This window comes from Euprymna scolopes, chromosome 23 (assembly GCF_053919585.1).
Source record: "Euprymna scolopes isolate OS-2025 chromosome 23, ASM5391958v1, whole genome shotgun sequence".
NCBI classification, from domain to species: domain Eukaryota; kingdom Metazoa; phylum Mollusca; class Cephalopoda; order Sepiida; family Sepiolidae; genus Euprymna; species Euprymna scolopes.
In genome coordinates this window covers 55,904,507-55,932,189 of record NC_136504.1, presented here as the reverse complement: position 1 = coordinate 55,932,189, position 27,683 = coordinate 55,904,507, and the positions used below count along the sequence as shown (strand labels likewise).

The following is a 27,683-nucleotide window of genomic DNA, read 5'->3' as shown; positions in this document are numbered from 1 at the left end:
CTGAACAAAAAGTCTTTAAAAAAACTTGTACTTACACCTAAGAATTTACGGTGAAAAAAAGTAGAACTTTTACCTTTTCTTGAAGGAAAAAAAACAAACTTTTTGTTGATAAATAATTTGCAAATATATATATATATATATATATATATATATATATATATATATATATATATAAAATAAATAAAAATATTTTCAGTCCTTTAAAGGTAGGTTTTTGTTATTTTTGATTATTTAAATTTGTATTTTTTCCGGTTTGTTTGCTTTTAAAGCGTCTGTTACAACGCTCGGCTTAAACCGATGATTGCCGGTCTCACCCGATCCATGCTTGACGGGAATTCCCGAGAATTCAAGTCAAAGTATGCAAGAGTATCGAATATTTAAAAATAAAGCAAAACATCTTTCCGTCTGCACGAAATTATTTTTCCACGCTAGAAACGTCTTGCGATTACCAAATTATTTATTTGGCAAGAGTTTTTTTTTTTATCTTTCGAACTTTGGAACATAAAAAAAAACTAATCAGGGAAAATAACTCTACTCGTTTCATAAAAAAAAAACATCGATGTCGGAAGTAATAATTCCAAATAAATGTAATTAAATATATTATCAATATAATTGTTATTTAAAGTTGATGAAATACCAATCTTAAACAGGACAATTAAAATAACTTTTTCGCTAGAACCTTAAACTAACATACAGTTATTTAGTACAATTGATTTTCCTAAATATAATAAACAAATGACGTGACGTCTTAATCGTATTTTTTTAAAGAATCATACTATTTATATAGAAACAAATGAAATACTAAACTAACGTACCTTTTGTATATATTAATGAAATTGTGAACAAATAAACAAACAGGAATACGAATTTTTATATATATATATATATATATATATATATATATATATATATATATATATATATATATATATATATATATCATTCAACCACGGTAGTGGTCTCATTCAACCACGGTAGTGGTTGAATATATGCTTAAGTCTGAAATTGAATGAATCGAGACACATTCAAACCCCCACCACTAATTCCGTTCGCAACCAAATTTCAAACAGGTTATATTGTTGGATAGAACACCTCATTAGCTACATTTTGAAAAAGAAAATTCGAAAATTGGTTCAGTAGAAAAAAAGTTACAACAAAATATGTGGGTTCACAAACAGGAGAGTAAGTACATAAGTGACTAACGCTTTTTTTTATTTTGCATAACTTTTTTTGTATATAAATATTTTTTACTGCGATTTTGCCAATATGATATGTTAGCGTAACGGTTAGAGTACCGGGGGTTGGTGGAAAGATTTTAGGTTCAATCCCGTGTATCGCTTTGTTTTTATAATTAAAAAACCGAACTTTTTTTTTAATAACTAATTTTTTTTTAACTCTCCTTATGATTTTATAGCAAAAAATGGTGAAGTTATCGATTAAAAATATTAGTGAATTCTATGATATACATATTCTTTGAATGAACTCAAATTTTTCGCTATCACATTTGATGAAAAATGTAGTGCCATTTTGGCAATGCGTCTGACCAATGATGCTTTTGAACCCGCGACCAGCACTGCGATGTCATCAGCAGCAGCCTGGGCATAAATATTACCCTAACCCTAACCCTATTTTAAACTCCTTTAAAAGAGGATTCAGCATACAGTTCCATAGTAAAGGTGATAAAATCCCACTTTGGGGGTTTCATTTAACTACTTCCCTTTTAACAGTTGCCCTCAGTAGTTCTACTTGAACTGTTCTGTGCCTCACCATATACTCAATCCATCGGATGAGTACTGGTGGCACATTGAGTTCTCGTAGCGACTTGAACATACTACTGAAGGGTATGTTGTCAAAAGCTCCAACGATATCTAAAAAGACACCGAGTGCCATCTTCTTTTTTGTTAGTTTACGCTCTATACAGATCACGAATTCATGAACCGCAGTCTCGGTAGAGACCCTGGCTCGGAACTACTGTGATTGAATGATAAATATTGCATAAATGTGTGTTTGAGAGCTAACTTTTTTTGACAATCATTAATAAATATTATAAATTTATATATTAATACAATAGCAATGCCTGGAAAAATCATGGATTATATGGAAAAATGCACGCATGAAAAGTAATATTCTTAAGATTTTATTAAACCTGGAAAAGTAAAGGACAAGAAATTCAACCTGGAAAAGTAAAGAACAAGATATTCTAGTAAAGTAAAAAATAAGAATTTTTTAGACTTAAAATATTGCAGCTAAAAATAAAATTTGAATATTGATAAATATTTTATTTATTATTTGCATATGTTGTTGTTTATTGTTGAGTTAGAAAGAATTAAATGATCCTAATTATGATATAATAAAATTATTAATTTTTATGTAAATTATAAAATTATTAATTCCATCTACTAACTAACTAACTAATGAATTAATTTTATTCAAACAATTTTCACTACATAAATATATGCAAATAATAGGGGGGAAATAAGTTCAATCCAGCGACTGACACCCTTTCTAACTCAACAATAAACAACAGCATATGCAAATAATAAATAAAATATGTATATATTTATACATATCTATCTTCTATACTCCTATGAATTCTGTTTTCTTTTGTGTGTATTGATATTCATATTAAAACCCCAATTTCTATTTATTTAAAAAGAAAATACAATTTTCTTATATATGGGTCATGGAATTGAATTCATCTGCAAAAGATCTAGTTGATTTGCGTATTCTTTTAAACATTCATTTTAATTAATTCCCTATTAGTTTTTTCGGTTTTTTATGAGATGATCATCTTTAGTTAACTATTACGTGTAATTATATTTATGCAGATATTCTACATGATTTATAATTGCATAATATTCGCGTAAAAAGTTTACAGGATACACAGTGTTGTTTCCATATATATTTTTGTATACGTATAGATTTTTGTTTAATCTATCAATCTATCTATCTTCTATACTCCTATAAAATCGTTTTTCTTTTCTGTGTATTGATATTAATATTAAAACCCCTCTTTTCTATTTATTTTAAAAAAAGATAATACAATTTTCTTATATATGGGTTGTGGAATTGCATTCACTAACAGAAGATCTAGCTTATTTGCATATTCTTTTAAACATTCATTTTAATTAATTCCCTATTAGTTTTTTCGGTTTTCTCATGGGATTATCATCTTAAGTAAACTATTATGTGTAATTATATTCATGCAGATATTCTACATGATTTATACTGGAATAATATTTGTTTTAAAAAGTTTACAGTAAACACAAAATTGTTTCCATATATATTTATGTATACGTATATATTTTTGTTTACTCTATCTATTATATCTATAAAATGAACATCTCTGTGCGTCTGTGTGTGTACATTTCCCTACGCAATAACTGTCAATTTTAAGTCTACAGACTCGAAATTTGATATACAGTGTACTGAGATTTGGGAAAATCGATGTGATCGGTTTTCGGACAGAAATTTGACTTTTAAGTGGTCAATGTTCAACGATTTGACCTTTGAGAACTCTACCAAACTCCTCCGACAATTTTTAGTCTAAACACTTGAAATTTTAGATATAGGTTTTTTGGACATGGATCTAACGTAATAACTTGATTTGAGCCCAAAACAATAAATTTTAAGGGGTCATAATATGGGTCAAATTTTAAAAAATTGACTTCTTTTTTTATTTTGCTCAATATACTCCTCCAAACACCCGGGCAACGCCGGGCTGAAATGCTAGTATATATATATATATATTTATACATATATATTTATACATATGTCTATCCATCTAACTATCTATATATCTATATCTATATATCTATATCTATATATATATATATATATATATATATATATATATATATATATAAAAGTGAAAGTGTCTGTCTGTCTGTGTGTCTTTCTTTCTGTGTAGATTTCCCTACACAATAACTCTGTCAATTTCTAATCTACAGACTCGGAATATGATATACAGGATAGGGAGATTTAGGAAAATATTTGTCATCGGTTTTCGGCCAGAAATTTGGCTGTTAAGGGGTCAAAATTCTAGCCATTTGATGTTTGAGAACTCTACCAAACACCTCCGCCAATTTTGGGTCTACACACTTGAAATTTAAGATATTGGTTCCTTGGACATGGATCTAACTTAATAACTTGATTTTAGCCCCCAAAAGTACATGTTGAGGGGTCATAATAGGGATCAAATTTTTAAAAACATTGAACCCTGCGGTCTCTACCAAATTACTCAGACAATTTCTGGTCTAAACATTTGAAATTTGACATAAAGGGTATTCAGAAATAGGGCAAGCTTTTAATCGGTTTGGGTCGAAAATTTGAGCTACCAATATATAAATTATGTATGTATGTATGTATGTATGTATGTATGTATGTATGTATGCTTGCATGTCTGCCTAAAACTTTCGACAGAGGTGACGGATTTTCACAAGTTCAGTATCGTTTTGAATCTCGACCTTTCAGACGACAAATATCGAAAAATTGGCTGAAAGCATTAATTTCTTCGCCTTCAACTGGGCACTTTTCTACAGAGAGGAGTCGCTTTTTTCGCCGATATTGTCGAAAGTCATCCCCTCTTTTCGACTGTCTAGCCTTAATTTAAACCTACGTCACTTCCGGTTTGTCGGTGGTCGTAACGGCAAAGACATCAGGTTTTTTCCCCATTCTTTTCCTCCTTCGCGTTACGGGTTCGAGCCTGCTTTCCTACTACTACTTTTTTTTTTTTTTTTGCTCAACATACACTTTTGGGGTCAAAGTTTTTAAAAAAATGACATCTGCGGTCTCTAACAACTTTTCTCTACGGTAGTTAAGGAAACCTATTATATAGAAAGGCATTACCGTACATGTTCACACTTTTTAATATATACATATGCATATAAAGTTATGAACAGTACATAGGGACCGAGTAAAGCCGGGCGGAACTGCTAGTATATAAAAGTGAACGTGTCTGTGTGTCTGTGTGTCTGTCTGTGTCTGTGTGTCTGTGTACATTTCCCTACGCAATAACTCTGCCAATTTTTAGTCTACAAACTCGAAATTTGATATACAGGGCACTGAGATTTGGGAAAATCGATGTGATCCGTTTTTGGCCACAAATTTCGCTGTTTAGGGGCCAAAGTTCAACGATTTGACCTTTAAGAACTCTACCAAACTCCTCCGACAATTTTGGTTCTACACACTTGACATTTTAGATATAGGTTCTTTGGACATGGATCTATCTTAACTTGATTTGAGCCCAAAATAATAAATTTTAAGAGGTCATAATAGGGATCAAAGTTTAAAAAATTGACCTTTTTTTCTTTTTTTATTTTGCTCAGCAGAAACCTCCAAACATCCAGGCAACGCCGGGCACTCATGCTAGTATATCTATAAAAGTGAAAGTCTCTGTGTGTGTGTCTGTCTGTGTACATTTCTCTACACAATAACTCAGTCTACAGACTCGAAATTTGATATACAGGGTACTGAGACTTGGAAAAATCTTTATAATTCGTTTTCAGCCAGAAATGTGGCTGTTAAAGGGCCAAAGTGCAACGATTTGACCTTTGAGAACTCTACCAAACTCCTCTGACAATTTTGGGTATAACCACTTGAAATTTTAGACATAGGTTCTTTGGACATGGATCTAACTTAATAACTTGATTTGAGCGCAAAACAGTAAATCTTAAGAGGTCATAATAGGAGTCTAAGTTAAAAAATATTTGACCGCTTCGGTCACTACCAAATTACTCAGACAATTTTTGGTCTAAACATTTGAAATTTTACATAAAGAGCATTCAGAGAAAGGGCAAGCTTTTTAATCGGTTTGGGTCGAAAATGTAGTTACTAATATATAAATGTATGTATGTATGTATGTATGTATGTATGTATGCTTGCATGTCTGCTCAACACTTTCGACAGAGCCGACGGATTTGTACAAGATCAGTATCGTTTTTAAGTTCAACCTTTCAGACGAAAAATATCAAAAAATGGGCTAAAACATTAATATCTTCACCATCAACTGGGCACTTTTCTACAGGGGAGTCGATTTTTTCGCCGAAATTTTCGAAAGTCATCCTCTCCTTTCGATTGTCTAGCCTTAATTAAAACTTACGTCAGTTCCGGTTTGGCGGTGGTCGTAACAGCAAAGACATCAGGTTTTTTCCCCGGTCTTTTCCTCCTTTGCGGTACGGGTTCGAGCCTGCCTTTCTACTACCACTTTTTTTTTTTTTGCTCAACATATACCTCCGAACACCCAGGCAACGCCGGCCACCCATGCTAGTTTATATATCTTCTATTGAGCATATAAAAACGACAAACAACAACAGAATTCGCGCATAAGCCTGGAGAGTCCTAGAGTGGATGGAACGCGGAATATTCAGTGTAGCTTAATCGCCATATATATTTTATAAATTACTAACTAGCTCTACCTACGTATTGAGCACTTTTGAAGTAAATACTTAAAGTTTACGCATTAATCTATACTTTCGTATATTAATTTTATGTGAGTAAATTAAGTAGTTATATATATATATATATATATATATATATATATATATATATATATATATATATATATATATAAAATGAAAATTACAATAAGTTTACCAAGGTAATCAAAATGGTAAACTTAAAATATATTATAAATATTAAAGAGTTAATATTTACAAGTAAACTAATCTCAATCAGATGTAAAAGCTCAATAAAACCGAAAAGGAAATAGAGCTTATAATATGAACAAATGATTAATAAAACATGTTAAAAGACATCTTGAAAAAGAGTTAAAAACATATTTAATTTTAAAAAAGGAAGCACAAGATAAGTGGATAGTCCTTAATCCGCGGAGTTTCGAAGAAATACTCTCCTTCTCATCAGAGGGCAGGAATTAGCAAAATGCGGGATCGGATTTTGCATGTAAAAGTATTTAATGAAACTACAAGTAAGTCACGGATCTTACTTGGTTAAAAAAAGGGTGAGGTAAGGGGAATAGGAGGTAAAAGAAAAATGATAAAAAGATTTCACATGAATGGATAGTCCGGTGAAGGGTAAAAAATCCAAGAATGGCAAATCCAAAACGGTCGAATTAAAAATTTCCAATCCAATGGGTAAGTTCCAAATGGTCCAAAATGATCCAAAAGGCAGAGTTCCTTGGAAAAATTCGCAAATGGAATGAATTCCAAATCATTAAAAGAAAAAGCACTGGAGAGAATATTTAAAACACGTCTGTCAAGGCTGGAGGAATCAAGTAAATTCAAGATGTCTTTTAACATGTTTTATTAATCATTTGTTCATATATATATATATATATATATATATATATATATATATATATATATATATTCAGTAATGTGATTGATAATTTAAAATTCAAATTAGAATTAAATTAAAAATCCGTTTCACAAGAAGGAACAACAACAAAGTCAATAATTTGTACGATCGTTTCGGAAAACAATGTTTTTATAGTGGTAGACATTAAGCCACGGACAATAATTTTTACATATAGTATTTAAAAAAAAAACAAAGTTTCCTCATCAGCAAAAGTACTGGGAAGGGTTTTTAATATATGTAAAATACACCATAAATAAACCTAGCATTAAATGTAAGGCGGATATATCTGGAAAAAAAATAAAATAAAAGACATGTATTTACTTGATAAGCAAATTAGTATGGGTTAAAGATAGAAATAAAATAGAATAAAATTATAAATCTGAATTTGGTTTAAATATAATATTATAACAATATATTTCTAATAAAATTCATAGACACACACATATACATATATATATATACATATATATATACACACATACATACACACGCATATACCCAGATACATACATATATATATAAATATATATAATTATTTACCTTTTAATTCTTCGCCTTTTGAAATCAGCAATTAAGGTCAAAGTATTCATATGGATGTTTATTGTAGCTTTTCAACTTATGAAATGATAAATTTTTAAAAAGAACGCTAATGGAATATTTTATATCGGTTAGCATACGTTTGATTTAAACGCTAAATTTAAAACTGAAGAAAGAAAGGGGAAGATAATCTTATTTCTTTAATTAAACAATTCAAGGGAGATAATTAGTATTTCATTTATTATTAAGGAATAATAAATCAAGCAAACAAAATATTATAATCTATTTTGAAATTACTGAATTTAATATTTGATAATTTATTTATTTATTGAAATAAAAAATATCATAGATTAAGGCTTAGAATATATTTTAATAATATATAATGATGGTCGATATATCAGATCAATTAATATTAACACTAATATTGATGATCAAAATTAATATTAATAAGCATATCAAGTTATAGTTTACTTTCAATAATTTTTACATATAGTATTTAAAAAAAAAAAAAAGTTTCCTCATCATCAAAAGTATTGGGAAGGGTTTCTAGTATATGTAAAAGATATTATAAATAAACCTAGTATTTAAAGTAAGGCAGATGTATCTGGAAAAAAAATTAAATGTATGTATTTAATTGATAAGTAAATTAATATGGGTCAAAGATAGAAATAAAATAGAATAAAGTTATAAATCTGAATTTGGTTTAAATATAACATTATGATAATATATGTCTAATAAAACTTAAAAATTAAATACCAAGACACACACATATATGTATATATATATACATATATATACATACACACACATACACATATACACACACACATACATACACACATATATATATATGATTATTTTATCTTTTGATTCTTCGCCTTTTGAAATCAATAATCAACGACAAAGTATTCATATGGATGTTAATTGTAGCTTTTCAACTTATGAAATGTTAAGTTTTGAAAAGAACGCTAATGGAATATTTAATATCGGTTAGAATGCGTTTGACCGAAAATGCTAAATTTAAAATTAAAAAAAGAAAGGGGGAGATAATCTTATTACTTTAATTAAAACAATGCAAGGGAGATAATTAGTATTTAACCTAATTTATTAATAAGATAATAAATCAAGCAAACAATATATTATAATCTATTTTGAAATTATTGAATTTAATATTTGATAATTTATTTACTGAAATTAAAAAATATATATCATAGTTTAAGGTTAATAATATATTTTAATAATATATAATAATGGTCGATATATCAGATCAGTTAATAATAACAATAATATTGATGATCAAAAATTATTATTAATAAGCATGTCAAGTTATAGTTTAATTTTGATATTGAATATTAATAAGTAACATTTTTAATGATTTAAGGCGGTTTATATTTATTAAATTTAAACCAACGTTTATGACTGCATGCGAAAATAAGAATTCTCTCTTGAATTTAAGAGGGTGGTTCTATTTTTTATATCTTCATATTTTAAAATTTTTAGGGTCTCTTTCGTACAAAGTGCACAGAATTTATCTCCTGGCTTATATGCTTTGTAAGATCCTATTATTTGCCATTTCAAATTGAAAGAAATATTGTTATCTTTGAGTCGCCAAATATGCTTGGATAGGGTAATTTGGTTTAACAGGGAGTGATTTTTAAAAGAATATTTTTGCGTTGAAATTCTATGTTTTATTATATATATATATATATATATATATATATATATATATATATATATATATATATATATATATATATATATACAATTTCTACATCAATATTATTTCTATATCAATTAAGGAATTTCTGTAAATTATCGATCCCAGTAAAATAAATTTGACCATCCTAGCAACCCAGCTGAAAGGGAAAGTTGCATGCAAGGAAAATGCGATATAATTAATTATTTCAATAAAAGGAAAGAATTTCAGACAATAATAAACAATAACAAAAAAAATTTTTTGCACCCTAGATTTCTGCTTTGAGTGCATTTAAAAAATTATTTATTTATTTTTGTCGATATATTTATTATTTCTTCGATTACTTAAGCTGTGTAACCGAAGAAACAATAAATTAACCGGCGAAAAGAAACGTTTTTGTTTTTTAAATAGGAAACAGACGTGTGAAGAATTTTTTTTAAGAATTTGTTATTGCTTGAAGTTTTAAGGTAATTGTTTAATAAAAAAAACTAAAAAATGTAAATAAAATATTAAATATAAGAGAAGTTTAAAATTAAAAAAATATTTCTTTAACCTATAAATAATTTAAGCAAGCAGTCAGTGCGTGTATATGTGCGTGCGCGTGTGTTGCTATAGAAACCAGATGTAAGATTTGGATGTAAATGGCAATTTTCGTATATACAATGTCTTTTGGGGGTAGTTTCGTATAATTTTATTTTTGTAAATGTTCACTTAGAAAAAAAAATAACCCCCCCCCCCCCCCGCCAAGATTAACAATAAATTATTGTCTTTCATTTGATGCTGAAATTCAGACGATTGGATTCATCGTTTATGAGGAGTTTTGATTATTAGATTAGCCAATCAAAACTGTTCCTAGTGTCCACACACATTTTTGCTTTTATAGATATATAATGCATCCTCTGTGGAATTTCCACAGGTTCCGCTAGTAATAATGATAATAATAATAGTAATAATAATAATAATAATAATACCGGTGAAAATCAATGGCAAGCGGTTGTTGTGATAACACAAAGTCATTTGCAAAGATTAATGAAAGAGGTTGAGCATACTAGAAATCTGAGGAGTACAACCGTTTATTATCAGTGAGTAATCTTTGATGATGATCTGCGTGAGAACTCCTAGTGAGTACAATAACTCATCAACGTTTCTGATTAAATGTAAGTAATTAAAATTTGTTTTTCTTACCAAATTGCCTACTTCAGTGAGTGCCGTTTCAAAGACTGACTGATAAATGTCAAGGATTTCTTTCTCGATTATATCAGTTGCAAGTTGGTTCTCCGTGGAACTGTCTTTTGTACACTTCTTTACATCAGCGCGGACGGTTCCATCCGGAGACAAGTATTGGGTACCAGTTGGTGTGATTAATGGAATCCTATAAAAAAGAAATATCAAATGTATGAGATAAGTAAATTTCAATTGGAAGATGAATAGCATCAATGGTGGGCGGTTGTTGCGATAAAGCAAAGTTATTTGCAATGATTATCAAAAAAAGACTTGTTGTCGCTCAGATTCCAGGAAACACTGGTATTATCAGGGCGCAATCATCTGTGAGAATATGTATTGCATGCCTAATTTGACCAATTCCAACGTAAAGATGCAATCTGCAACTTATTCTTCAAGAAGGTCGGAGGTCAGAAGATAAAACTATAAAGGGTATTATTAGTAGTAATGTTACTAGTTTGGCCCATGGAAATTTTACTGTTTTCAACATCAATTTGAATTTCTGAGGTTAGCTTTGATCATTCGTATTATTTGGATTTTTTTAGACTACTGTTCTCATATTGAGTGTTATACTCACAAGCAAGGACTCGTAGTGTAACGGATAAAGTACTTAGTAAAAATCCAGAGATAAGCGACATTCTTCTGGGGGTTGAAAGTTCAATCCTCAGTTCAGGCGATACTAAGAAACACTTACGAATTGCTTTATACTTCTACTCTGTCATGGCTGACAGAATGAGATCATGCAACCCCATAGATGAAATAGAAGGTTCCATTCGAAACTCTTTACAGATTTCAGAGTTCGACAGAAAGATTCTCGAGTTTGACAAGATAATCTGAAGAAGGTTGGAGCTTACATCGGACGAAACGTTATGAAAATAGCACTCAGGATGGGAACAGTAGTCCAAATAATACAAATGATACAAAGCAATCTGTATAATGCTTATTGCCACTTAGTCGTAAGGGGCTACTACGTGGAATTGTATCTAACAGATGATTGTGGGAATTTGAGAGCGAGATGTCTGTTCACATGACACTTAAACTTCTGCATGTTAGTGCAGTCTGGGAAGCAGGGAACAGGGAGGGAAATCCAAAGTCTGGAAGTGTGAGGGAAGAAACTATTACAGTAGAAGGCTTTTTGTTGTCATCTAGAGACCTCAACAGTTAAAAGGTAGGATTTTGCTGTTTGTGTTGTTCGTCGAGAATATATATGGGAATGGAAATTCCTAGGCTAACTCGATTGTCGCCCTTTAACTCTGATAACCGAAGAGCGACACAGCCACGTGACTACCTGTCTCTCATATTTGTCCCTCTTTTCCGCTGAACTCTCGAGCAGTCAACATGTAACGAAGAGTCGCTCCTGTTGGTGGCATCGGCCACCAACAGCGCCCCTGACTAGCCCGTCAGCCTCTCGCAGCTATCAATCGCAAGTAACGAACTCTTATTCTCTACGAACTCTTATTCTTTCTGTCTATATTCTTAATATTTCTCATGTAAATAAATCTGCATTCTTTCACTAATATGTACCGGTGTGTTTCCGTCGTCATTATGCGACCTTTTGCTTTTCAATACTTTTACCATTCAATTCGTCAAACATACACATTGGGGACGGGATCATCAATAACACAAGCAGACCATCCTGTTCCCTCTTCTACATATGTACGTCGAGTACATAGTACAAGTGCTATTTCATCAGAGCACATTCTATTAAAGTACTTGTAAAACAGGCACAGGGATGCAATATTGCAGCGATTGAAATAACAAATATCAGTCAGGATCAATAACTACAGAAAAAAATTACTGTCTTCTTCCGTAAAAATAAGTGTAATTATCAGCTAAAATGTTCGTTTTATTTCTTTAAAAATATTCAGCTGACAATATATTTAAAATAAAATGAAATAGAAAACGTCAGGTAAGCAACCATGTAATTTCCATACGGTCTTACGAGTGTAGAACATATATGTTTTAGTCTATCTGTTTTTCCACTTTTTCTTAGAAACAACTAGTCCGATTTGGATAAAATTTTGTATGGACATTTGTTATGATGAGGTGCTGCAAACCAAATATTATCGTATCCGTTCAACGCACAGTTAGATATTAAACGGGATCAATAGGGATTAGCATTCAAGTCTCAATTTTTTTATAATTCCAAGCTAGATCCAACTGAATTTTTTTATGGACCGATTTTATGGTTAGGTGCAGCGAATCAAATATTACGTATCCATTCGATACATAGTTATGGATTAATTTCTATTAATCACTAACTATTAATAGAGATTAGTACTGAAGGTTCACTTTTTCTCAGACTTTATTTGGCTGAAATTTTATATATACCTTTGTTATGATAATGGGCAGAGAATTAAGTATTATGGTATCCGTTCGATTTATAGTTAGGAATTAATAGGGATTAATAGGGTTTAGTATTTAATGCCAAAATGAGCACAAATTTAACTATATTCAACCATCAATTTGGCATAAAGCACTTATTCTAAGTCAACAGCCTATAACTCGTGCTTGTTTTTAATGGGCTAAAAAGTCTAGTAGTAAAGTCTAGTAAAAGTCTATATCATACTAAATATTAGTTAATCAACGTTTGTTTCGCTAAGGCATTTTTTCGATATTTTTCGATATTTTGATATTGGGATTTGGTCATTGTTAAAGGAGATCTATTTTAGTTTTCCTTATTAGATGCAATTTGCAATTTACTTGTCATCCATTTCTTATTAAGCTTCTGTCTATTACTCTTACCCTCTCTCACTTTATGTTGTTTGATTTTCCCCCAACTCTTGCTTTATAGTTTCTATTATTTGCTTCTCTCTCTCTCTTTCTCTCTCTCTCTCTTTCTCTCTCTCGCTCGCTCGCTCCCTCCATCCTTGTGTTAAAAGAACTATAAAATAGAAGATTTGATTACCAGTATAAGTAGTAATACTATTTAACCAATATCTTGAGAAAAAGAGAAACAGAAAAGGGGAAATAAATAGAAAGATGGGAAAGGGGAAATATCGTAAGCAGAGAGAGACTAACTTTTTCTTGATTTAAAAAATCTAGCCGAAACTTTATGGGTTACCCAACGAGTCACATTTTTCCAGAATTATATCATTTTGTAATTCATGCTATGTTTTAGAATATGAAAGAATACTATGTGTTTGTGTCTGCGTGTGTGTGTTCGTGTGTGTGTGTATTACAGAAGATCAGAAGAACATTGGTAGCGTCGGTTTCAAATCCGCTTGTTGTGTTCTATTTTCATCTCTCCATATCGTCGAAATACTATTTTCTTTAAATGCAACTTTGTGTGTGCGAGAGTTCGTTCCTTATAGACTCCAAAACGACTGAACAGATTTTCTTTAAAATTTACAGAATTTCAGTGTATAAGTCTAGGAGTGATCTTAGTTAAGTTTTGTCTCAGAAAACCTCCATATAATTACCGATAATCGATAATCTAAACCGTTATTTTAACTTATCTATCATTGGTAAAGCCATTTTCCATATCGTCGCCTAGCAACAATGATAGAACAACGGGCCGTGAAAATTCTATTGTAGGTTCTTTTTTTTTTTTTTTTTGCATGACGCGGTCTGTAGGTTCAAACTCCGCACATAAATTTCCTAATTTTTTTTTCATTAACTGCAAAGAATTTTATAAGACTTGAAAAATTACGTGTTTTTTCTTTTGTTTCTTTGTTTTTCTTTTTTCTTTTTTTGCATGACGTGGTCTGTAGGTTCAATCCCCGCATGTAAATTTAATTTTATAAAAGAAACAGTAGGTTCTCTAAAGTGCAATGTAGAATAACATATATTTTGGACTAAGTTACTGCATGGGAGCATGTTATGCTTCCTCCCAAGTGATTTCACAGATTTTGATGACAAAAAAAATATAGGAGTGTGAAATATTTGTTGGTTATCATTCAATCCCGGGCAAACATCGGGGGTGAACCTCCACTTTCATTGGAATAAAACGTACATGGAGCTAAAAATATATTAATTAGAATACTTATTAATAGGATATATACTATTATTAGATAAATATGTAAGAACTTAATTCCTGAATTGATATTATTTGAATTAAAGCCATATATAACCTCAGAAAATTATGGTCGGGTGGCAAACGTAGGTTAAATCTTTGGGAATAAAATCAGTATCACGATTAAGATATGCATTATAAACTTATAATTTGAATAGGTTAGCTTAGATTTAATTAATTTTTGTGTAATTAATAAATAAATCATAAATGCGTATTAGGAATTTGCCCAACTTAGAACTCTGCGAAAACATTAAAATATCGAACGTATTGAGTTACCTCCCTTTCAACGTTATGAATAAATATTAGGATTTCGGTAACTTATAATTCAACAAAACCTTTAAAATTTCAAACATACAGTTAACTCCCTTTCAACGTCTAATATATCCTGTAATGGTAAATCTTAAGAGGTAAGAACGAAAGAAAATAATAAATTAAAAACAAATGTAGATCCTTTTATTTTAAATGAAGAATGAGACTGCACTGAATATAGAGTAATGTTAAACTATTTTTTCCTTAGAAAATAAGTTTTAAACTAAAACCGCTTTTTGAAATTACAGAAATAGGTTAGCCGATATTTTTGTAAATAAACAAAGCAGATTCCAGATACAAAACTAACATAGAATCGAAACAATATAGCTGAAGACTTAGTTGATTAGTCTGTATTGAAAAAATAATTTAAATTAAATAAAAAATAAAGAAATCTAATTTAAGAAATTAATGAATAGTTTTAGTAAAACATATTAAGTGAACATAGGTTATTAGTGGTAACATTGTATCATAATTCGATTGAAACCTTTTTTTTTGTTAATAGAGATACGAAAATAGGTAAATATATAAATCTTTAAAAAATAACTTTGGAAGGATAAGATGCAGGTAAAATATTTTCCCATGTTTTTTCCACATTAGAAAAATGGACTCCATTATGTTCATTGTTTAAGTGTTTTTTTTTTTTTTATTCTATACGCCTGACGAAAGGCTGCCCTTATGAAAATTTTCAAACGACATAATGTTTGAATCTGCTCGAATGGTCTTGAAACAATTGTACCTATTTACTATGCCTCCCCACGGGACAGAGTTAGACACCAGGGTGGTCGTTTTTAACGTGGAGAAAAGGTACAAAAATAAAAATTGTCTCAGTCGTGAAGGATTTCTCCTCCACCGAAAGAGAACAAGAAATAGAAGTGCAGCATCTGAAGAACAGATACTACACTCTTGAAACAATTGTAACTTACGATGAAATACACTGTGTTGCTATCAATCTATTCCTTGATATCTTGATTTTGTTAAAACAATATATATATATGTATATATATATATATATATATATATATATATATATATATATATATTCAACATAATAAATTTGTGTGTTATTTAAAAAGTAATGCATGATTAGCAATGAAATTTTTACTGAATAAAGATTACGGTGTGATGCATACATATTATAGAAAGCTCCAGAATGTTGTATAACAATTTGTTAAACGGAACAAAACAAATAAGCTACTAGACAAAAATTAAGGAACGATGTTGATAACCTGTCAAAACTTTTAATGTACATTGTTAGAAAAAAAATCGATGAAGTTTTTCAACAATAATTAAAAGTTCATTTACTTTATTTTTAAGCAATATGATTAAAAGTGCCGTTCATTGTGTAACCCCTCGCCAGTCTTTCACGATAAACACCCGTCTAGCTGAAACCACTGTCAAAATTTTTCCCCCTCTCTTTATCTGTACCAAAACCAAAACGTAGATTCCATGAACAAAGCTTCTTTCTTAGAAGTGCACGCCAGTGGAACTCTGTTCCATTTGCCTGTTTCCCACCTGACTACAACCTCGATGTTTTCAAGTCCAACATAAACAAATTCCTGATGAACCGCCTCCTTAAGTAAGACACTTTCTCAGATCTGCAATACTAACGATTACTACGATACTATCGCATTGATTACTGTACACGCAATAACCCTTATCCCCGAGTGTCTTCCAGGCCTTGATAAGTGGTGACTACCCTGTAAAAATTTTTTTTTAAACTAGTAAATAAAAAGACCAATAAACGTGAGATGCAAAACCAAAAACAACGGCACACCCTTCAAAAATATCGCGAAAAAAAGATGAAAGAATTGTTAGAATGTCTACAAAAAGCCGTTTGACACATTTATATCGATTGACCGTAAATTTAATGGAGAGACAGAAAAAAGACCTCAAGGAAAATGGGTTCTTGCGGATTAAAAAATGCAGGATTGCATGCCCGTATTCCAGTTTTTAAGTCTCTCATTTCAAAGTGAAACCAAAGCGCATGCGTAGAGTATGTGAGTGAACATGTTTTTTTAATTGGCGCCCAATAGGAAGAGATTCCGTCAAAAGAGGCCACAACTCTTCAAACCGGGTCAGTAGCATTCCAACAGGAGAATGCACACAACTTCATCCTTATCATAGACTATTTGACCAAGATGAACAAGACATTTCCTTACCCTCCCTATAGTCAAGACCTTGTGACCGGGGGGGGGGACATTGGCACGCTTACACAAGAGGGCTTCTATGGAACCTTCCAGAAGTTGTTGGAACGATACAAGTGCATTGCAACCGGAGGAGATTACTTTGAAGGAGACTAGAGTTTCATGTGTGTACTATCGATAAAAATGCCCATAAAAAAAAGTCCGGAAACTTATTGATTCTGACGGCAAAACATTGGTCCGTTGAAGAACAGATGAAAGACTGTCTTTTCAAAGTGTCAAGAAAACCGTTAAAATTGGTGGCGGCAGAATGATAGCGTAGAGAATGGTTTCATCCGCAGAGGTTTGTCCTATACTCCGCAGATATGGCAATATAAATGCGAAAATTTACAAAAAGATTTCTTCAATAGCATATGAAACCAAAATTACATCATTGGCCTTATGAATCTGTGATTTTCATGCAGGACAGTTCATCTTGCCACAAGATCCAGAAGGTTATGACTTTATTTGAAAATGAAGGAATCGCCCTGATGAAGTTGCCAGCCTATGGACCAGAGGCCCGAATCTAATAAAAACTGTTTGGAAGGTAATTGAAGAAATAGCACAGAAAAGAAACCTGAAAAAAGTTCTATTAAAATATGAATGGGAGGGAATTACCGCTGATTTTTGCAAGAAAACAATTAGATCATGTTGTCTACGACTCAGAGAATTTATTGAAAATAAGAGAATGTCTTTCAAATATCACATTATACTATTTTTTCACAGTCAAGTATTTACAAAATCGTTCCTTAATTATTCACATCGTTCGATTTAATCTTTATTTTTAAGAAAACAATCACGTAAAAATTTAAATTTGAATAATATTTATGCATTAAACCCTAATATTTATTGAGTAAAAATTTCATTGCTAATCATGCATTACTTTTTAGTAATATACATATTTTGTCTTGTCTGTTTCCGTTCCTTATGTAAAGTTGGTCACTTAAGCTCGTATGCGCAGATCACGATGTTATAATCATTAGATCACTATGGACGGACGTCTCGACCTTTTATAATAAATGTTTAAATTTCAATTACATTTCTCGCAGTTCAAGTTGGACGTGTAGTTTGTTCCTTGCTAATGTCTTCGTGGCTAGGTTCGAATCTCTTGACAGGCTGCAATCGTAACACCCTGCACTGATTATTCCCGAAAGGATGAAACACGAGTGTCTGTAGGCATTTAAACATTTATATAGTAATAATTATATATCGTAATATTTTTGTTGGTATTTTTTAACGATAGCTTTATTACTAGAATAAAAGAAGCTCCCCTGAGTCTAGGTGAGTTAAGTTCTATTAAATATGTATGAGTTTTCTCCCCTGCTTTATCGCCTCATATTCAGGGGCGTGTCCAAATACATACATATATATATATATATATATATATATATATATATATATATATATATATATATATATATATATATTATTTAATTAAAGTAAACACCCTGCTCTTTGTATTGAGCACTATCCACAACTTCGCTGAATTCAATAAATTCAATTGTTTTTACTTTTGGATAGCTTTAACCTAGGATATATATATATATATATATATATATATATATATATATATATATATATATATATATATATATATATATATATATATATATATTACTGTATATATTAGACATAGGACGATTCCAATATTTTTCCCGATTTTGATACAATTACCGATTCCATACTAAATTCCCGATTCCGATTCCTATTCTTTATAAATCTCTAAATATTTAACTATAAAAGAGTTATTTTGTCCTGATTACTGTAAAAATGCATTATAAACGTGCTTATATTTTCTCAAACATCAAAGCACACTTGTGAGGGGTGATCTAGAGATTGTAGTTTTACTGAAAGTTTAAATCAATAAATATTTATTATTTTATTATTACTACAAGCAATGGAAGACGTTCCTTTAACCAAAATCAAATAAAAAAAGATAATTAAATGGAATCAGGTTTGGCATCGGAAAATAGACTCATTTTTTTCGATTCTGATACCAATTCCGATACCCCAAAAAGTTCTGATTTTTCTGATTCCTGATTCCAATTCTGAATAATCGTCCCAACACTAGTATATATACCCTACAGTATGTATATACTACTGTACATACATACATATATCGAAGAATACTCTATAGTGTTTAACAAAAGAGTTGATGGAGACTCACTTTATTCTGACAGCGAGTGCTTCTTGATCAACCAACTCATTTTGCTTATCTTCTTCTTTCTCTTTTTCTTTCTCTTTGCCTTTTTTAGCGGCTTTGTGTGGTGGAGATTTGGAGATCGGTTTGTCACGGATGGATTTTTCTCTTTCCATTTGAGTTTTCAGTTCTTGAGATACTTTGGTGCCCTGAGATACAATACTTTCCGTCTCCATAGTGCTGTCGGGTGTGCCAGCTTTCTGTGAAAAGAAAAAATCGGAAATTTTAGAGAGAAAAAAGATATATATCTATTTTTTTATTCGTTAGTTTTTTTACAACCAGATTTGTTTAAGCCTTGGGGAATCTTTTTACTTTTATTTTGGCTTCTTTTTTCTTTCTTTCTTTTTTTTTTTTTTTTTTTTTGAATTCTAATAAATATTTTACTTACTTTTTATTAAAAGTTAGCTACTCCTAACAAGCGTTACCCGGGAACTGAGGTAATGTTGTTTTAAAGTCGATTACTAAAAAAATCGGTACTACGAGTGCATATTGTGAAACAGACGTATCTCAGCGTTTACTCGGCTTTAGTCAGAGACGTCAACAGCCGGATTGCTGAGCAACAGTCCGGGTTTAGTCGCTGTCTCACGTGACACATCTATCAACCAATCACAAACCGATGCACTGAATTACAATGAGGCAGTGACGCACACGCCTAGCAGAACACTTTTATATAAATAGTTAAAGAGGAAAAAAAACACGAGTTGTTACATGCAAATTGACAATACCAACATAATAAATCTTTAAAACCTTCTTTTCCAATTTTAAAAACACAAAACAAAAATTCTATTTTACAAAAAATACTTTTAATACTTGAGAAAAAATTTTGTTTTTAGTTTCCCTCCACAACAAAAAAAACTTTAAAACATAAAAAATGGCAAAATATATTTGAAAAACAAAAAACAAAAATTTTTTGAACTTAAAAAAAAAAGAAAATGACCTTATCCATCTTTACCAAATTACTCAGCCAATTTCTGGTCTAAACATTTGAAATTTGATATAAAGGGTATTCAGAGATAAGGCAAGCTTTTTAATCGGTTTGGGTCGAAAATTTGAGCTGCCAAAAGGTCAAAGTTCAAAACATTTAACCTTTGCGGTATCTAACAAACTACTCGGCCAATTTTGGGTGTAAACATTTGAAATTTATACATAACCGGTATCCAAACATACGAAAAGCATTTAAATTAGTTTTTAGGCGAAAATTTCGCTGCCAAAAGGTCAAAGTTGAAAAAGTTGACCTTTGCAGATTCTACCAAATTTCTCTACAAATTTTGGGTGTAAACACTTGAAATTTTAGATGTAGGTAACTTGGACATGAGTAAAACTTTTTATTTTGATTTGAGACTAAAATAATAAATGTTAACGGATCAAAATTGGTATCAAAGTTAAAAAAAATTACCTCTGTGGTCTTTACGAAATTACTCAGACAATTTTTGGTCTAAACATTGGAAACCTTACATAATGTGTATTCACACGTAGGGCAAGTTACGAACAGTACATAGGGCCTGAGCAACGCCGAGCTGAACTGCTAGTATATCTATAAAAGTGAATTTTTCTATGTGTATGTCTTCATGTGTACATTTCTCTACCAGACTACTCTGTCAATGTTCTGTCTACAAACTCGGGATTTGACATAAGAGGTATTGAAATTTGGGGAAATCTTTTAAATCTGTTTTCGGCCAGAAAATTGGCTGTCAATGGGGTCTAAGTTCAATGATTTTACCTTTGAAAACTCTACCAAACTTCTGGTCTAGACATTTGAAATTTTAGATGTAGGTTACTTGGACATGGCTCAAACGTTTTAATTTGATTTGAGACCAAAACAATGAATGTTAAGGAGTCAAAATTGGAGTCAAAGTTTAAAAAGAATTTGCCCTCTGCGGTCTCTACCAAATTACTCAGCCAATTTCTTGTTAAAACATTTGAAATTTTACATAAAGCGTATTCAGAGATAAAGCAAGCTTTTTAATCGGTTTGGGTCGAAAATTTGAGCTGTCAAAGGGTCAAAGTTCAAAATATTTTACCTTTGCGGTGTCTAGCAAACAACTCAGCCAATTTTGAGTCTAAACATTTGAAATTTTACATAAAGGGGATTCATACATAGGGCAAATTATGAACAGTACATAGGGCCCAAGCAAAGCCGGGATGAACTGCTAGTTATGAAAATACTACTACTACTACTACTACTACTACTACTACTAGTAGTAGTAGTAGTAGTAGTAGTAGTAGTAGTAGTAATAATAATAATAATAATAATAATAATAATAATAATAATAATAATAATAATAAACCAAATACAGAAACATAAAAAAGAAACAAAAATAAACAAACATAAACTCAAATACACAAACATAAAAAAGAAACCAAAATGATCAACAGGAAGAAAGCAATGTGGAGAAAACGGAATATTGGTAATGTAACTGGCAGAGAGAGGCTAAACAAGAAACATGAAGAACTGGACCAAAAGAGAAAAGCAAAATAAGCGAGATTGAGACGATATAGATATAAATCTGAATAATGCAAACAAAACAGAACATTTGAAACTAATGTAAGCCAATTCTACCAAAATGTGAACGGAGGAAAAACAAAAACGGAACAATCAAATCCGACAGAAACAAAACTCTACTGGAGTAACATATGGGAAGAGCGACAAGATCACAATAGAAATGCCGAGTGGCTGAAAGACATGAAAGAAGAGTTACAACAAATTGAAGAAGGAACAGTGAATGGAATCAGCAAGGAAACCCTAAAGAAAAACATAGGAAAAATGGCAAACTGTAGAGCACCAGGGCACGACGGGACACATGCATACTGGTTCAAAAATTCACAAGCTTACACGAAAGGCTTGCCCAAAACCTGAGAAGTTGTATACAGGAAGCAAGCGTACCAGACTGGATGACAAAAAGTAGAACCACACTGCTACAAAAGGAACCGTCCCCAGCAATTATAGGCCAATCACGTGCCTACTCACCATGTTGAAGATACTGACAGCACAACTGAGGGAACAAATCTACCACTCACTGAATAACCGTAGACTCATCTCCGAGGAACAGAAAGGATGCCAAAAAGGGAAAAGAGGAACACATGATCTGCTATATGTTGATCAAAAGATCCTAAAGGAGGTAAAAAGGAGGAGGAAAAATTTAGCCGTGGCATTGATCGACTATAAAACAGCGTACGATAGGATCCCCAAGCATGGATAATAGAATGCCTAAAAATGTATAAAATACCAAGCAGGATTACCAATGTAATAGAAAATGCAATGAAAACATGGAGACTGGAACTGACAGCTGATGGACAACACATAACAGAAATTAACATACAAAGTGCATCTTCCAAGGAGACTCATTATCATCATTACTATTCATCATAGCTATGATGCCCTTGAATAGTATTCTGAGAAAGGGCCAAGCCGGATACAAGTTCCCCAATACTGAGGAAAAAATGAACCACCTGATGTACATGGACGATCTGAAACTTTTTGCAAAGACCGAAAAGGAGCTAGAGACACTAATTAACACCATCAGGATCTTCAGCCAAGATATCCAAATGGAATTTGGAATGAAAAAGTGCGCACTACTGGTAATAAAAAAGGGAAAACTGGAAACAACAGAAGGCATGGAACTACCCAACCAAACAGAAATGAGGGCACTAGGAGAACAAGACGATTATAAATACTTGGGGATTCTGGAAGCGGACACCATAAGAGCAACAGAAATGAAAGAGAAAATTAGAAAGGAATACCTCAGGAGAACAAGAAAACTCCTGGAAACTAAATTATATAGTAGAAACCTAATAAAAGGTATAAATAGATGGGCAGTGTCACAAGTGAGATACTCTGGACCGTTTATAGGATGGACAAACGAAGAACTGAGACAGCTCGACCAGAAAACCAGGAAACTTATGACCATGCATAATGCACTACACCCAAAGGACGATATTGACAGACTCTATGTGAAAAAGAAAAGACGGCGGGAGAGAACTGTGTGAAGGACACAAAAAAGAACTAGAAAAATACATAATGCAAAACACTGAAAGGATAATTATGGCAGCGAGAGACACAGAGAAAACCAACAAAACAGAAAACAGAGAGACAAAAGACAAAACGAGAAAAGAGAAATGGGAAAAGAAACAACTCCACGGAAGATTCATGAGAATGACAAAAGATGGGGATAACGAAAACACCTAGACATGGATGCGAAAAGGACATATAAACCGAGAAACTGAATCTATAATAACTGTAGCACAAGATAACTCGATAAGAACCAACCATATCAAAGCAAGGATCTAAAAAACACAAGAAAATAGCAAATGCAGACTCTGTGGACAAAGAGACGAAACGATAAACCATATAGTAAGTGAATGCAGCAAACTGGCCCAAAAGGAATACAAAAAAAGGCATGACCAAGTGGGGAGGGTGGTGCACTGGGAATTGTGCAAACGGCTGCATTTTGGGTGTACAGATAAATGGTACAAGCATAAACTCACAACAGCACTCGAAAACGAGAACCACAAAATCCTATGGGACATGGACATACAAACGGACAAACCAATCCAATCAAGAATACCAGATGTCGTAATAATTAACAAAAAAGAAAAATCCTGTCAAATTGTAGACTTTGCTGTCCCAGCTGACCACACGGTGAGTATGAAAGAAAAGGAGAAACGAAGCAAATACACAGAGCTAGCCAGGGAGTTAAAAGGGATTTGGATGATGAAGAAAATCAAAATAGTACCAGTAATAGTAGGAGCACTAGAAACAATTCAAAAAAACCTGGAAAAAAGAATATCAGAAATTGGAATCAGAGGAATAGCTGCAAAAATACAACGCCTAACGATAATGAAAACGGCTGAAATATTAAGGAAAACCCTTGAATGTGGAGAATAACACAAGACAATATAACGAAGACGCATTACAGGGAATGAAGAACACCGAAGCTGCAGAACTACATGTTCTACACCCCCATCATGAATCCCCTCCATTGTTTCACCACCGTTCCTCCAATAGAAAAGTGATACCAAAGAGCCAAGAAGGGTCAAGGAGAATGGAAAGACCGAGGAGGGAGCACTGGCCAGACCTCCGCTGGACAAGTGTAAAGAGAACTGGGATCTTGGGGAGACTTAGTGCCACTCAAATTCCAGTATAATTCAATGGCCACTGCCAGCGAGAAATCAAATGCTATCGAAGGAGATGGAGAGAGCTGGACGTCTGGGGAGACTTGTTGTCACTCAGCTTCCAGAGAACACCACAGGTCTCCAATCAGATCGTTTGTTGACTTGTGTGAAAGCTCCATGTGAGCCAATAATAATAATGATAATAATAATAATAATAATAATAATAATGATAATAATAATAATAATAATAATAATAATAATGATAATAATAATAATAATAATGATAATAATAATAATAATAATAATGATAATAATAATAATAATAATGATAATAATAATGATAATAATAATAATAATAATGATAATGATAATAATAATAATAATAATAATAATAATAATAATAATAATAATAATAATAATAATAATAATAATAAAACACCAAATTACGGTAGGTCGTTTTTTGTTTTCGGTTTCTACATTTTACATTTATTCATTTTGCTATTTTCTTTTACGTAACGTTGTTATGATTTTATTAGCAACGCTCGGCTATATCTGGTTGTTGACGTCATGTTCCGGCTAACGTTAAGCGAACGCTGAGATAAGTATGGTTCACAATATACACAGTACTAAAAAAATTAATAATAAAAATAAATAAAAATGTTGGATGCTAGTAATTTTCAAAACATCCAACATTTTTAACACATAAAGGATACCGTCCATAATGAAAATGCTTAAGCTCGTTTTTGCACAACCTGAATTAATAAATGCTGTAACTCGTTTCTGCACAATCGGTTTCGGGCATGCGCCCACCTGAATTAATCTATATATATAAAAGCGAAAATGTATGTATGTATGTATGTATGTATGTATGTATGTATGTTTGGATGTCTGCTAAAAACTTTCGACAGACGCGACGAAAATTCACAAACTCGGTATCACATCGAAGCTCCATCCTTTGCTCGAAAAATATCGAAAAATTGGCCAAAAACGTTAACTTTTTCACCCGGAAATCGCCAACTTTCGACAGGGAAGGGTCAACAAAAACGGTCCTCTCATGACAATGACTGATTCTACGTATGCGTCCAATGACGTCGTGACCTGATTTACTTTAAATAGTTGAAAAAACGAATACATTTCGTGAACGTCGTCTTAGCTCAGTTGGTTAAGGCCTCGTTTCATTATCTAAACGTTTTGGGTTCGAATCGTGGTGTGAGATGTTTTTTTTTTCGATTTTTTAAATTTTAATATCGAAACAGGCTTATTTAAGCCATTTTTCACGTGTTCGTTTTTCTGTTTTCATCGTTCGTTTGCCTTACGTTAGTTTTTTTGTGTTTTTCCCCCGCTTAGTGTTAACGTTTTTTTTCTTTTTTTACTTCGCTTATAACAAACAAACCTACGTCGTCGTCGTAGGGCTCGACGACTTCCGGCCGCGCACCTGTCAATTTGGTTCTTAAATAAATTCAAACATCTTTCACTAACTCATTCTGGCTGGCCGATTTTATTTTCAAACTTCGCCTCAGGGTTTCGGGTTCGATCCCCCCCCGGGTTCTTTTTATTTAACACCACACACACCTCCAAACACCCGGTCATCGCGGGGTACCCCCTGCTAGTAAATTAATAAAAGCAAATGACAAAATTTTGGACCAATCAGAATTTATTTGAACTGTTTCTTTTGGATCCACCTAAATTTTTCCTTCAATAAACAGTTGAGTCAACATCCACAACAGAGGTCTCAGACCCTCGTCGTCCCTTTGTCAGGCTTGTGACTGCTATCTCAACTCGCACATACACATAGCCATAAACATACACATGTAGACACTAACGAACACACACACACGCGCAATTAACTTTTCTTATCAGCTCATCAAAAGCAAATGTATAAACTTATTCATTTTAATGTTCTTGATTTTTCTCACTGAACTTTCTTTCTACAATGAAAAAAATGAACATTGACTTTATTAATAAATAATTTGTATGATTGAGTGGAGAGGTTTCGATTACGATTTTTTTACACGGTCCTTAAATTACTGACTCAGACTTTTTCGGTATCTCAGTGTATGAATGCGTCTCGTTCTGCAAAGACTCTAATATTATAACAAACATTATATGTTTACTATCTGTGTAAACTTTCATTATTAAACATATATAAAACATGTGTGAGGTTGAAATTTATGCTTTTGAATTCATTATTTTGTTTTAATTTCTTTAACATTTCTCTCGCTTTCACATTTAGATATCCCACAAAAGTAATAAGTAATATTATTGAACCCCCCCCCGCAAGGTCAATGCCGATGTTTTTATTTACACAATGGTATTACTATTAAGGCAATAAAAAAAGAATTCTTGGGTGCTTCTTCATTATAATAGCGAAATCCAAGAATCGAACAAGTGAATTTTCATAAAAAATGACGGTATACATTTACTTTTTATGTCAAAGTTGTTATATATTATTTTTTTTTTTTTAATCCTTTGGGATGAGGTTTCATGATTTGAGTTTTTATTTATTTTTTATTTATTTATTTAATTTTTTTACTTATTTTTTATTTATTTAATTTATTTATTTATTTTAGTTTTTATTTTATTTTTTTTTTTTTATTTTTTTTTTTTTATTATTTATTTATTTGTGGTTTGCTATCCTCATCTTCATAGTTGTTGTTGTTTCAACGAGTTTCAGTCAACTTATCCCCCGGCCTTCTTCAGGTAGCTAACCGCGATAAGATAGGAATGCTGAATCTTGTAATTGTTATACCGGCCTTCTTTGAACGGAGGAATTTACACCGATTAGCACTATAAATAGCGCTAGTAATCCCAACACCGGTGAGAGGGATGCGACTGTACTTCAACTGCTAGCCGAGTGCCCAGCAGATATACACGCGTTCCTATCTTTGTACATTATTGTTAATACACTTGTTCCTTTACTGAACCTCGACTTGATTGTTCTTATTTTCATTGTTGTTCCACAACACAACAGATTGTCGCCAAGGAGTCAAAACAATCATCACTGCAGAGAATCATCAAAAGTGATTGAAATAAAGATTCGTAAAATCTTTACGGCAGAACACCTTCGTCATTTCAACAGATATTTGGATACGCAAGGAT

At 31.9% G+C, this 27,683-nt stretch overlaps 1 protein-coding gene across 1 annotated transcript in view; it reads right to left on the bottom strand.

Moving 5' to 3' along the window:
• Window positions 1–27,683, bottom strand: part of LOC145245909 (sperm flagellar protein 2-like) — a 246,690-nt gene that overhangs the window by 33,497 nt on the left and 185,510 nt on the right. Inside the window, exons 26-27 of the mRNA XM_080107652.1 lie at window positions 19,440–19,672; window positions 10,733–10,919 (exon numbers count right to left, since the gene is read on the bottom strand). Of these exons, the coding sequence (XP_079963778.1) occupies window positions 10,733–10,919; window positions 19,440–19,672 (420 nt within the window). The remainder of the gene's footprint in view (window positions 1–10,732; window positions 10,920–19,439; window positions 19,673–27,683) is intronic.